Source organism: Acanthochromis polyacanthus, chromosome 5 (genome assembly GCF_021347895.1).
Source record: "Acanthochromis polyacanthus isolate Apoly-LR-REF ecotype Palm Island chromosome 5, KAUST_Apoly_ChrSc, whole genome shotgun sequence".
NCBI lineage: Eukaryota > Metazoa > Chordata > Actinopteri > Pomacentridae > Acanthochromis > Acanthochromis polyacanthus.
The window spans coordinates 10,488,238-10,502,029 of record NC_067117.1 but is presented as its reverse complement, the minus strand read 5'-3'; the positions used below and the strand labels follow the sequence as shown (position 1 = coordinate 10,502,029).

At 40.7% G+C, this 13,792-nt stretch overlaps 1 protein-coding gene across 1 annotated transcript in view; it reads right to left on the bottom strand.

The window, feature by feature from the left end:
- The window catches only part of foxj3 (forkhead box J3), a 75,601-nt gene that overhangs the window by 20,582 nt on the left and 41,227 nt on the right, over positions 1-13,792 (bottom strand). The window contains exon 3 of the mRNA XM_022209805.2: positions 639-713. Coding sequence (XP_022065497.1) covers positions 639-713 — 75 coding nt within the window. The remainder of the gene's footprint in view (positions 1-638; positions 714-13,792) is intronic.

Below are 13,792 nucleotides of genomic sequence, written 5' to 3'. Positions count from 1 at the left end.
CAGTCCATCAGGGGATGCTACTTATCAGGTTGATGTCACTAGAGATTGTGGAGTAAATCGTGCCGAAGTCGGGAATGTCGGTGGTCCTACCGAGATTCAAATGTCAAATTAACATGGACTATACATCCCTTAAGAGAGTAGAAAAATAGGAGACAGAGAGCTGAGCAGAGAGCAGATGAGGTCTGATTTTTTTTTTCCCCTGGTCGGTTCAGCCTCATCTTGAGTAAATACTTCAGGGATGTCAGCTTCTGGAAATGACCTGACTTCTACCCTGTTACAGACCCATCTCTACCAGTCTTTGGCTTTTTTTCTCCTCATCACACACATCTGCTGTCTGTGCGTGTCCAAAAAAAACTAGTCTTTCCTTATATTTGAAATACAGTTCTGTGGGGGTGGGAGGTTCATGATAGATTACGAGCATTCCATGCATTTCCAGACTGTCAGAGTCCTGGCAGCCATTCAAAGGTAACATTTTTCTACCAGAGATGGCATGATACACACCGCAAAAAATGTTGCAACTGCGAATTTTGTTAATTGAGAGTACTTACTTGAAGCTTAACATATTCTGTACTATTTTTAAAAACATTTGCATGCAATCTTTTCTGTTCATAATTAAAAAAAATGTCTGTAGATCTCACCTTTCCCGGGTCATCTTTGGAGCGAGGCACTTTGAGAAAACACTTGTTCAATGACAGATTGTGCCGTATTGAGTTCTGTGAAGAAGAACAGAGACAGAAAGGTGGCAAGGTGAGTGAACACATCACAAAAATTAGATTACACAAACAAGTCTTCGGTATCCGAGTGTGGAGAAAGCATCACTGCCAGCAGCTACAAGGGCACACAACTTGTTGGCATGTATCATTTAGTTTAGTCACAGCTCATGTCACTGAGACCAGCTTGTTTCAGTGACATTAGATCTGGTTTTCTACTATGTCCAGATTTCAATCTATTCACAAATACAGGAGCTCAATTTGTGCACAAAGCCACCAAAAAGTAATATCTTTCATCAATGTCCAACAAACTGCATTCTGGTTGCACAACATATCGAATTCCACGGGTGCCAAAAATAGGAGCCAGAAGGAATCCCACACTGGGATGGTTGCTGATAGCAGGGCCTGATATTAATTAATGCTTCAGCGGGCTCCTGTGGGGGCAGGAAATAAATTATGTAGATCATTCTGAAAGTTAACTCATTACAGTGTTACAAGCTACTCCACAGCAGTGAAGAGAGAGGTTCATCCAGCTGCCTGATAGAAGAGGCGAGGTGGGCTGAAGTAGCCACAAGGGCTAGAGAGCAACGCTTGAGGCCTGGGTTAACCAGTAACAGCAAGGCCCTCAGAGCCAGCTGGAGCCAGACCAGCTGAGGGCTTACAAGAGCCAATGGATGCACACGTTTCTCCACTCCACTTTATGGAGTGGTATTGACAGATGGTCACACTAAAAAGCAGGAGGATTCTCTGATGAGTTTAACGGATGAAGGAGATAAGCAGAGAGAGGGGCAGAGAGAGAGAGACAGAGAGTGAAACACCCCCAAGTGCAAAAGATGGGAGCTGCTTGTTCAACAGTATAGCAATTATACCACAGGAGGGATGATAATGACAACCTGGTTGTAATGCTGTCAATTTCACTCGTTAAATCACTCTGAAATGTCAGTGCAATCCAAAAGAAGTCTAACATTCTTCTCCAAGAGAAAATATACAGAGAAAACTGATGCCATAGTCCAAAAATTCTGTTACTGTGCCAGAAGGGAATGTCTCCTGAAAGTAAAACTCAACCCAAAATCTGTCTTTTGAGTATCAAAAAATATCTGGTCCAAGCCTTGGGGGCACGAAAGGGCCATGGTCAAACTCTACACTCCAACGCAGCTATTGAGCTCCTACACCTCTAGAGAACTGGCTGGTCCAAAGGACCCCGTGGCCACTCATCTCATAGTCAGTCATCTTCATCAAAGCTTTACACTTTCTTGAACCTGTACTGGTGGAATGAATTTTCCACTTAAATCGGGACATCAGGGTCAAAGTCCTTATTCTGGCACAAACTGAAAGCCAAACTTTTCAGGTTACACTTTGGCATTGCATGTTGACATTTATCAATGGCGTGTTTCTTTAAAATAAAAGAAACACTTGTGATATAAGAGTGAAAATTATTTCAGTTGAGGGTTCCACTTCATATTTTTTGAAAGTACCTCATTCTTTTTTCAGTCAAGGTTGAATGCATTGAATGTAAATCTCTCTTTTAAAAAGAATTGCAAAATTAAATGTACTGTTTTAAGAGCAGAAAATCCGTCCTCTGAAACCTCTCGACACACGGATGGATGCCACGCATCTTCCAAGCAGTCCTGGTTTCACAAAAATATGGCTTAAGAGGTTCTTGCCATGTCAGAATATTGCCTTTCCTGAAACGACAGAACTACTTTAAGTAATGTTAATAACCTTATTTTGACAAATATTGAATGTCTGTAATATACTGAGCACGAGAACGGACAGCAGAAAACAAGATTACACTCGGATATTTTGACACTTCATCTCTCGACCACTATAATCCAATATAGCAGACACAAATTCAAGATAACCGAAGCTGCTGGTCTTTGTGAAGGGATAAAATATAAATAATAATAAATTAAAAAATAAATAAAACAGCTGTCTTTTAACACAGCAAGTCTGAATGTTTGATATTAAACAGCTTGGGTGAAGTATAACCCAACAATTTGAACTGAGGAAACTGAATCCTTACAGACAAAAACAGAATACAATAGACCTGGTAATAAGAGACACAGACTTTCACAAGTCATATGCAGGCAGGCTGTCCTACACCTACATGCAAGACTTTTAGACATAACAATATTTTTAAAAAAAGAAAAGAAAAAAGGAAAAAATACTTCCACAAAAACAGAAAAAGAAAAATGGTATAGTCCAGCTTACTAATTATTATTTTCAATATGAAAACATCAGTTATTCTTTTCTGTTAGATTAATTAATTATTATATCTTCCAAAATGGTGAAAAATAACCACATCTTTATCTGACAGCTCATTATCCAAAATATACTCAATTAAGAATGATATAAAAGGCAGAAAAGCTGGATTCATTTTAGAAGCTGGGTTTTATTAGACTTACTTATTGATTAACAGAATCACTGTCTGTCAATGTTTTGGCAGCTGACGAATTCACTGACCAATAGTTTTAGCGATAGCCTAGCTTATTTCAAGCAAAATGCATAGAGGAAATTAGCAACCACTACAGCTGCTGTAACACACCAGAATGAATTTATGAAAAGATCTCAAACCACAATATGTATTGGCCACACTGTTATGAGATCTTCAAAGCTAGATACGGAAGCATCCAGGCTTGCACTGTGATCAGAATACTTATGTGGTCGAAATTTAATCCAGCCACATGCAGACCACTTTTCTTCTAAGTGAGAACGTGAACTGATACGACACAGAAAAACCTAATCTGTAGGATCAGCTCTGAAAAGTCACACAGACTTCAGATACACTATGCATGCAGTGAGACAGTAACAGTAGTTCGACAGTCCTCGGGCAGCACAGGTCTTACTGACTGACCCCGGTGTTGCATGTTTAGATATACTGCCTACGCTGAGGCAAATAGATGCTAAATACAGTCTGGCTTCTTTGAGCAATGCTGCAAGTGTCAGCACTATTACAAAAGACTTGTCATAGTTTAACATTAGTTCAGATGAATAAAACAATATGCACGCTGAGTGTGATCATGCATAGTGGATGGTGACAAAGAGATAAGAGGCTCTCAATTTAGCCATCCCATGCTACTTTAAAACCCTGAGACATGTCTAACAGGAGAGTGTCTGAGCGGAGAGTTAGCGATGGAAGTCGTACAAGGCCATACACACGTAAGTACTTAAAACCATTTTTCCTTCACAGCATCTCTGTGTGGCTGAGTGTGTGAGTGTGTGAGTGTGTGTGGCACTTGATACCAGGCGGACAGGAGCAGCTGAACTTGCACAGAGTAGAGGTGGCTCTATCCATTAAGGACCTTCTGCTGAGCCTAAATCATTGATACAGTCAAGGAGCCAAGGGCTGCAGCTACATCAGAAGTTTAGTTTTTAATGAACTCTGCCTGCCTACTCTCTTCTCCTGACTGGCTTTGTTCCAGCAACATCTCATATTGTGTCAGATAAACTCTTTCCACTGCTTTAGACACATTTGTGGTGTGAAACTAGTGAGCTGGGGGTCAGTTGTAGGCAGAGAGATTAACCAAAAAGAAAGGACATTAAAATATTTCAGCAGCAGCGAAGGAAGAAAAACAAAACATGACAGCGACAATCACTGCATTTGATAGATTGTAGTGTATTTGCTGAGTAGGAGAGCAAGACAACAATCAAATGACTAAAATCTGAAGCCAGTTACCACTGAGTAACAAAACAATATGTCAGTGTTTGAGCCGCAACTCCTAAGATTTACCATCCAGGTCTGCATGATGTCTTTGCTATGAGACAGTAAGCTATAAGTTGGTATAAGGGTGCAAGTGGATCTACAGTAGAGGGAAATGAAGTAGGTGGAAGAGGTCACAGGGTGTTAACAGTTGTACACAAAGTGAGTCAGACAGAGCTCACTGCAGGGGTCCTGCCCAAGTGCTGCCCAGCATCTACCTGCAACCCCCACAGAGCACTTCATATTCAACCTTAGCACAAGCCTGTACATGTGTGTGTGTGTGTGTGTGTGTGTGTGTGTATGTGTGTGTGTGTGTGTGTGTGTGTGTGTGTGTGTCGATGTATGTGGGATGCCTCCTACACACCTAAAAAACACGCACACACACTGGAACGTGTCTCCGAACAAATGGCAGTGATTTAACACACCAGGACAGCAGTGGAGGCGTAAGCAGCTCCGCCCTCACTGTCCCCCCTGCTGAGGAGCACTGCAGCTCAGCAGAAGGGCCGCCAGGGGAAAGTAGGTCAGGCTGACCTCTGCGCTCGGCGTGTCAAACGTTCAGAGTCAGCTAAAGGGACAGGCCACGTCAGAGCCCTGCTCCTCACAGCTGGGGAGAAGGAGGCACCCTGTGCACATGGTCAGGGACCCAAGGGAGTGAACTCTGCATGCTGGGACGGATGCGTATGCACACATACCAATTGTGACATAGGGACGAACACCAGCAACCGAGGGAGAGGAAGACTCACACTGCAGTCCAATGTGAATAAATCAATGCCCACTTTCCACTTTCACACCGTCTTTGTACATCTCTATGCCTCTAGACAAAACTTAAAAAAGGAAAAGTAAAGTGTGCGGGGGCTCTAACCAACCAACACTCTGCCCACTCTGATATTTCCCACAAATAACAAAAAGCAACAAAGAGGTATTAGTCCAGTTCTGTGTTCAGTTCAGTTCAAGTTTCTGTGAAGCATTTGGGAGACTAAGTGAAATCTGAGATGACCTAGAGGTGCTCTTAAAGTGTTTAGATTAAACTCCAGTGGAGGGGAACTTAAATGCAGTTGGATTTGCTGCCTTTGTGATCAAAGTATTCTCCCTTACATTGCAGCATGTGGGAAAATGGGTGGGGGTAAGCGGTGTCAGGAACCAGTGGTTAAACATTACAGTAACCTCCACTACATGAGCTGCTCATAAACGCAAATATTTCAAGTAAAAACTATTACTGAGCTGAGATGTCTCCAAAAAAAGAACAGGTCTCGAGAGAAAACCAAAAGCATGTACAGTTTAAAGATGAGTGTATGCAGGGTTAGTTGAGGTGACATTCATATCTATTCATAGTATCCTCTCCATTTTAAGTTTATCAAATTTTGTATGAAACTGAAATGTTTTTTTTCCCACATTCACAATAAAATAGAAGACAGAATGCACCACAGGGCTTTTAGAGTAGAAAAATGGTCATGCAAAAAAATTCTATTCAACCCTGGTACCACATCTAACATCTTGTATGGAGTATCTGTACAGAAGAGGGTAGAATCACAAATCAGAATAACCAGAGCAAACATTCTTACTAGTACTACTGCTTGGAAGATAGGACCTCAACCTCTGACTGACCTGCCAGCAAGTCTGAATGATGGACGGATATAAAGGCTCGAGCTGCTGCTGAGATAGATGCTTCAGATGTGTTCAGAAATACAGAAATAAAATCTGTCGAGTGAATGGATGGTGAGAAGGAGAAAAGAAGTGTTCATTGAATGGATGAGCGATTGAAACAACAGTCAGACAAAGAAAGAAAGACAGACTGACAGAAAGACCTTACAGCTGGATACGTGGCCAATGTCTGAGCAGAGAGCAGTAAAATACTACAATTTCATCACAGTGTGAAAATTATTTATTGCAGGGGAAGAAGTCTGTCTAACACAAAGACGCATTTCTTTCATTTGCTGTGTGCTAGAAGTATACAGCATTTTTGATGTTTCCAATCAATACCATGTCAGAAAAATGAGTGACAAGACAAATGATTATGGGAGTCTAATTCTGCTGAAAACTGGAATTTAATTTAATTCTAAAATATATCAAAAGAGGACAAAACTGGCACTGAAGCAAGCAGTCAGACAAAAAATATCTGAATACATTTTGTAAATTTTTATTTTCAAGTAAGTTTTTAAAGCAAAAAAAACCAACAACACCCAAACAGTAACAATTGCTAAAATATAGTTTTATCCCTTATAAGAATGATTTGACTCAGTGTCATATCTGTACTGTGTGCTTTAGAAAACTGAAATGCCTTTATAAAAGTTTGTTTTGAGGTTGATTGAACGGCAATAAATATAATGGCATTTCTGTCCATTTTTCATAATTTACTATCATTTAATTTACAAAAGAATTTATTTTAGAAAAGTAAATAACATGCAGATTTACCGAAAATGAAAATAATCATTAGCTGCAGCCCCTACAGAACATGCTGATACATTAGTCTAACAGTAAAACACTAATACTTTGACTTAAGTACGTTATTTAATGTGAAGTATTTGACAACAATGAACATGTTCATCATATATGAAATAACGTATATAATTTCTTAATCCAGCTGTGGGAGATTTTAATGGCATTAAAGTGTCTGAAAATTGAGAAATGTGAACGAGTAAGAAAGAACTTAAGTGACAGTAAGGAGCAGCAAGTAACAAACAAGCCTAGAATAGAACGGGAAGTGAATCAGCACAGATGCGTGCGCACACATGTATGCACACAAACGCACACACAGGTAAGATTACTGTATTTTTAGGCCTTTGTTATTTCATATGGACCCCGTGACATGCCCACCAACACAGAACATACTCCTCAGCCTCGGGGATCGGCACCGAGGCCACGGAATGTAGCACCTTCGCTGTCTATTTGTAGTGGGTGTGGGAAGGCATGTGGGATGCCACGGTATTTGCTCAGCTAGGCACCGTTAAAAAAACTCACACATACACACAGGTAGAGAAAGGTAAGTTCGTCCAGGTGCAATCACCAGATGGTTTAGCTAGCCTCAAGGCCACTGTACGAGGCTCTTACGATTGATCAGATGAAAACCTGCCGTTTGATGACAAAGGGGCTGAAATACGTTTTACTTTCAGAATTTTCAACACTTAAAACCACTGTCACCTCCCGTTTTAATGCGCACCTTCAAAAGATGTAGAAAGAAAGAAAAAAATCATGAGACAAAGTTATTACATTTGGCATGTGTAAATCTTCTGTAGTAGATAGGAATTTGACTCCTGGGCTTCACTGACAGAAGTAATTACATTAAGCACATATTAAAGGCATGTTTGATTCTATTTAGCATTACTTAAAGCCGTGCTGAGTACAGTGACCCTTCCCTCACCAAGCCATACTGTCGGACTAAAGAAATCAGCCAACACATGCCGCTCAACGCACCGCAAAGCTCTCTTGTATCTAGCAAAGCTACCGAGAGACCTAAAGCCCACACTCAAATACCAATGAAGTCAACTATAATGATTTTCAACTTTCATTTTTTTTTAACCATCTTCAAAGGCATTTGATCTGCCTCCCTTGGCATCTAGTAGTAATGTGTTGGCATGCTGGGTTTTAAACCCCTTAGTCTCTGATCTTTACTTGCTTGTATGTAGTTTTAATAAAACATGAACAGTTTGCTTGCCTGCAACAGAAAAATACACGCCAAGGTGAAATCTGTCATAAATATAATAACCTGTTACTGACTGCTAGGAGAGCTCTATGTCTACTCACATAATGCAAAGACAAACAAAAACAGGTACACCAGAAAAATCAAAATGATGACTAACTTTTGCTATCTACACCCGGGTCATCTTGTGTAGCACACTGAGGTATTATAGTAATTAAAACTCAACAGCCACTTCTGCACAAGGAGATGACACTATGGGGAAATTGTATTTTTCTCCCGCCTCCCCCCTCAACAGTGAACATTTGGCTAAATTAAACTCATTTTTCATTGGCAGACTCATATAATGAGGCCAATACATGCAAGAAAGAAATTAGCTTGATAAGCGATTACATGTGTGGACTCAAATAGGACATGTTATCGGGAGTGGTGAGAACAGTGACAGCAACAAAAAGGCTTTGAGAACATTTCCAACAGTGAGATGCTTGGACTTTATTAAGATTTTTTAAGAGATACAAAGTGAAATTAATGAAAGGAAAAATAAAGGACTAAAAAAGAATCAAATAAGTGTGGCTGCGACTACAGGAAAGCAACGGTTGAGATGACAAAACGGGTCACAGGTTTGCATCAGTCTTCTCAGGTGTAATTTTTTCCAGAGGGTAGCAGCATACATTTAAACTGCGGGAGACAGAAGAGGCTGCAGCAATAAAATATCCTTCATCAGCAGAAGAGAAACCTTTCAAACAGGTGTGTAAGGTGGGGCATTTATTCTAGATAAATACCAGAAAGCCAACACACATCTACAGCAACATAAGACTGCTCCTGATAGCTACAGCAGGTCATAGTGAACTGAGCTGTCTACATATTAACTACTGTCAGGTACACATTCACCAAAGAGATTTGAAAAATGAATAGTACAAGTACACATTATGCTTACCTGCCTATTTTGATAGTGTGGAATCCTCTACAACACCATGTAAGCATAGCAATCCAACTTTATGGCCAAGTAATTTTGCTGAGGGTGATCCAAGGATACTGCATCCTATAGAGCTCAGACAATAGGCTGAGCCAACACAAAACCTCCATAGTTCTCTAGTGGAATATAAGAAGTTTATGAATGCTGCACCAAGGATGTTCCCTTTTCAGCAGAAGCAGTGGGGTTAGAGACCAAAAGCTCCAATATAAATGTTCCGAACTCAATCTCACTCAGGCACTTGCACCCACATTCCCTTTTCTAACTGTGTGTGTGTTTTTTCTTTTTTGTTGCTTTAAGGCCAACCTTGGAATGGACCTGCAGATATTAAAGAAAAAAAAACTTCAGCATTATTTTCTGGGTGCACTTGAGGTTACAGCTCTGGCTTGAATGCTACGTTTGAAATTCGAGCATTCCCCTTATAAATTGGGAGGCGGTCACTGCAGATTTGAAAAGCTGTGGGGGAAAAAATTCACTTAATGCAACACTGAATGGCAGGTCACACTACAACAAAAGCCCTGAGCCACTCATATGAGGTCTATTTGATCACAGTCCCTCAGAGAGCTATCTGTCTTTGTCTCTCTTTCTTTTTTGCCAATATTTGTGCCTCTCCCACTCTGTCTCAAAACCAAACCGCACACAGTCAAAGCACTTTGTACAAGCGCTGGTGTTGCTATACTTGCTTCACTACTGCACGGTGCAGCGAGCATAAGTGTAGCATCATTCCATTAAGTGGATTATTTCAGAGCATCTCTGACCTTCGACAGGGTTGTCATTGGCAATGAACCAAGAAGAATTCAGAAGAAATGATGATGGGCCAGACTTCTTTGGAAATTGGCAGGATTGAGTGATAGCAAACACTATTCAGAAACAGTAAACCAGTCAATACAACACAGTAGATTAGGCTGGAGGAAAAAAATGTGACATGGCAAGATTAAAAATCAAGTAAAGAAAATAAAAGTGTGCTACATCCACTTCTAAAAAAGATCAGGACTCAGCATGGTGCCCGATTCCCAATTTCCTAGCAGAGGATTTAAAATGTAAACTGTACCTTTAATAAAATTACTACTAAAACATATGAAAACTGATCTCATAATATATTTTGTCTTTGATTACAATTAAAATGTGAGTGGGAGATCTAGAAAGTTAACCCCTTACCAAGGCTTAACTGTGCCTTCAAAAAATATTTTAGTCAGAATTTCGCTTAAAGTTAGCTTAAATAATTAACCTGGATCTCAAAAAATACACCAATTGACTGTAGCTCCGTAACAAATACATTCAAAAGTAGAATTATGTTTATGGCTGCCTACTTGTGGTAACTGCTGGTGAGTTACATCTGAAAGTTATAGCTAAAAATTTTATATAAATATAAGCTAATGCTAAAAATCACAAAATAAACAGTCAAACAGATAACAAAAACTAAAATAAGAGAAGCCTTGTAACGCCATGGATAATGTCCTTGATTTTATGTGGGACGCATGGAAAATGTAGTGACGGCACATTTTAAATCATTGTCACGGACTCCGGCGCAAACCCTGTCCGTCAATCTACTCTCATACACTCTCAGCGCCTAAAGTCATCACAAGTTATGTCAGCCTTGAGGAAACAAAAATAATTGACAGATTCTCAAATGGGGAAAAAGATGTAGCACATAGCTGTATGCTTGGTCACTTGAGACAAACTGGGAAACTGGTACAGTGCAGAGTGACAATATCAGCAAAGACAGCCGCCTTGCTCAGTGCTGTAAATTGAGTCTAGTTCTCTGAGCGACACCGGCTCACGCTTTTCTCCTGTGCTACACAGGGCGCTTTTTCCCTCCCTTCCTCCTTCACTGCAGAGGCAGCACAAGGCCATGAAAGATTGGAGGCAAAGTGACGTCCTCCGGTTTATCCTCCCTGAAAGCCTTCGCATGCTCTCAGTTCCACATGAGGGATCTGATGAAAGCCGTTTGTCAGTACGCCACTTAATTATCAGCCAGAAGAAGAGTCTCTGATGCTATGCTCTGACAATGGCTCACAGCAGCCTGCTGACTACAGTGCCCACTAACAATGAAGAACTGACTGCAGCTACTAATGGTGACGAGGTAGTGCCAACTGTCCACTTAAGAGTTAGACAAATTAAGAAACGACACAGAAAGCCTTTTGTGTGCTTGCTACTTCAACATATATTCCTTTTGTAGGCTTAACCAGAAATTAGCTTTTTTTTTCAAATACCATGACTATAAAATGTGGTTGTTTGGAAGATAAAATGCAAAACAGAACAAGGCCCACTGAAAACGCATATCAAGCGGAGGAAAAAACTGAGACGTTTTGACCTTTTATTGTTCCTGCATGTCTGCACAAACATTATAGAGCTTATGCTGCTGCTCAATATGCAAGTTACCGACTACAAATAAATAAAAGTCAAATGAACTCCTTAACCTTCTTTCTTTGCATAGTCAAATTCTTTTGTCTACTGACAGTTTACAAAGAAAAGTGACTAACACAATGACTCCGTAAACACAAACACAATCATTCTATTGTTTTTCATTTAGTTAAAGAGGCAAAGTACAAACTCATGACATTAAAATATATTTTTATTTCATACCGACAGAAATGCATTGTTCAACGTGATCACCACTTGGCTTCTGGTGACACCTTTTGTCTGGTAGTGCTGAGGTTACATCCCAGTTATCTAGCATCCAGTGTATCCTTTAGTAGCAAAAATTAATGATCTGTGAGGTAAAGTGCTTGGCTTTCTTATTCAACTGGCTCTCATCATGCAGCTCAACCTTACATTTACTAAAGTCATCCCCAGGTTCTTGAGTACACTCTGAAGCGTAGAATACAAGCTGTATAAAGGAATCTATTCACTATTCATATTGATCTGATTCTTTGTTTTTTCATTGGTACAGTACATTACAGTGCATGTCCATGACAGACACAGGGTGATGACTTAGTGCAACCTTGAACTCCCCATAGTAACCTGTCAGTGAGGAGCCAAACCACAAAGGAACAGCGAGAAGAAATGCCTCATTTTTAAATGTTGCTGTCTGACAAATTCTGGAAAATAGCCTGAGAAAAGCTTTATTTTTGGTAATATGTATTAGATTTGATTTCCTTCTGAAAGGGAATCACAGCCCCACCCTACAGTCCATTAGCCAAGTTAATGCAGAGCTAGCAGACTTGCTGACCCATTAATAATACATCGCAGTGGTCAAAAGAGGCCAGACACCTCCGTGCACCCCTTCATCCCTCTACACGGCCACATTAATGGACTAATTCAGATGCAATTAACTGGTGGGGAGAGGCTGTGGCCTTGCGGCTGGTGGAGCACAGGCTGAAGGGCTTAGAGCCATGGCTTGGATTATAATCACTGCGAGCACACACATGAACACACATATTCACAAAACAATTTACATACTACTAGAAAGAGCCCAACACAATTTGTGGTATAACAGAATGTGGCTTTTACCACTGAACACTGAAAGCAAAGCAACATCTTTTACATAGCGTGATCCACTGTTTACACAAAAATATTATAGCGGCTTTAAACACCAGCAATGCTTTTATCATGTGAGGACCTTCCTTAGGGCAAATTTGCATGAGAAGACAAAGTGTGAAATGCTTACACTGCCTCGTGTTGTGATTTAATTTCATTGGTTTCGTTCTTTGTCCATTAAAGCAAGTTTCATTCAATAACATGGCTGCGGAAACGTGCTCTTTGAGATGTGACGTTGACAAATGAGCAATTACAGGAGCGATATTCACGTGTCACATTTGTGGCCGGCATGACCCACGATTAGCCCTGCTGATGCTGAATGTGAGATGCGAGAGCTGTGCCTGTCAATACAGGCGCCTGGGAAGGCAGCGTGGCTCATTCTGGCATGTCATCCATCACTGGTTCCACTCGGCTGCCACAGCTGTGTCACTCTCCCCCTCTCACAGACTGCTGACCCCACTGAGGACGCACCAGCAGGATGATCAAATATCGCTCTGGGATAAGAGACAGCCATCCTGCTTCACTGACAAGGCAGAGGACAAAAAAAGCCTTTTCCCTACATATTCTCTGCCACAGTGACATCTTTATCAATAAGCAGCTGTTAATGCCAGGAACCAGTGTCATGTAAAGACACATGGCTGCTCACTTTTCATTCCAAAAAAGCAGGGCCTGCAAAGAGCAGAGTGAAGTCATTAGCTGCAGGAGACTGGCACAGAAGGTGACGGGGGTTAAATAATTGCCAGCGAAGGGAGAGGGTGGATGAAAACAAAGATGAAATGGGACAACGTTGGCCAGTCGTATTCCCACGATAATTACTTGCCATGCAGATTTTATCAACATGCCAATCATCTGGGCCAGTCTACTCCTTTTAAAATTCCTATCAGATGTGAATGACCTACAGGCTGGATGTAAGACAGCATGGCTGAGCTCCCAGTCGCTCTAAGTAGATATTCATTGGAGGATTTACCTCAGTCAGGCTGCAGACCTCTGGCCATATCAGCAGTCTCAGGTTGCTGTAGACTTTTTAAAAGATCCTTCTCCAGCCTCTGCTAATTAGTCCTGCAGCCTCTTTCCCTTTCATTTCCAAAAAGGAAATGCTGTGTGCACACAGCTACAGTGCTGGCAGATAAATTAGCTGCAAGCTTCACAGGAGGCAACCGTTCTTCAGGGAGAGCAGGCTACCTTAATTATGAATATTATTAATTACATTTTTAAAAAAAAAAAAAAAGGCCAGGAGAAATTAAAATAAATAAATAAATCAATCACCCACACACATAAAGATAATGGTTAAAATA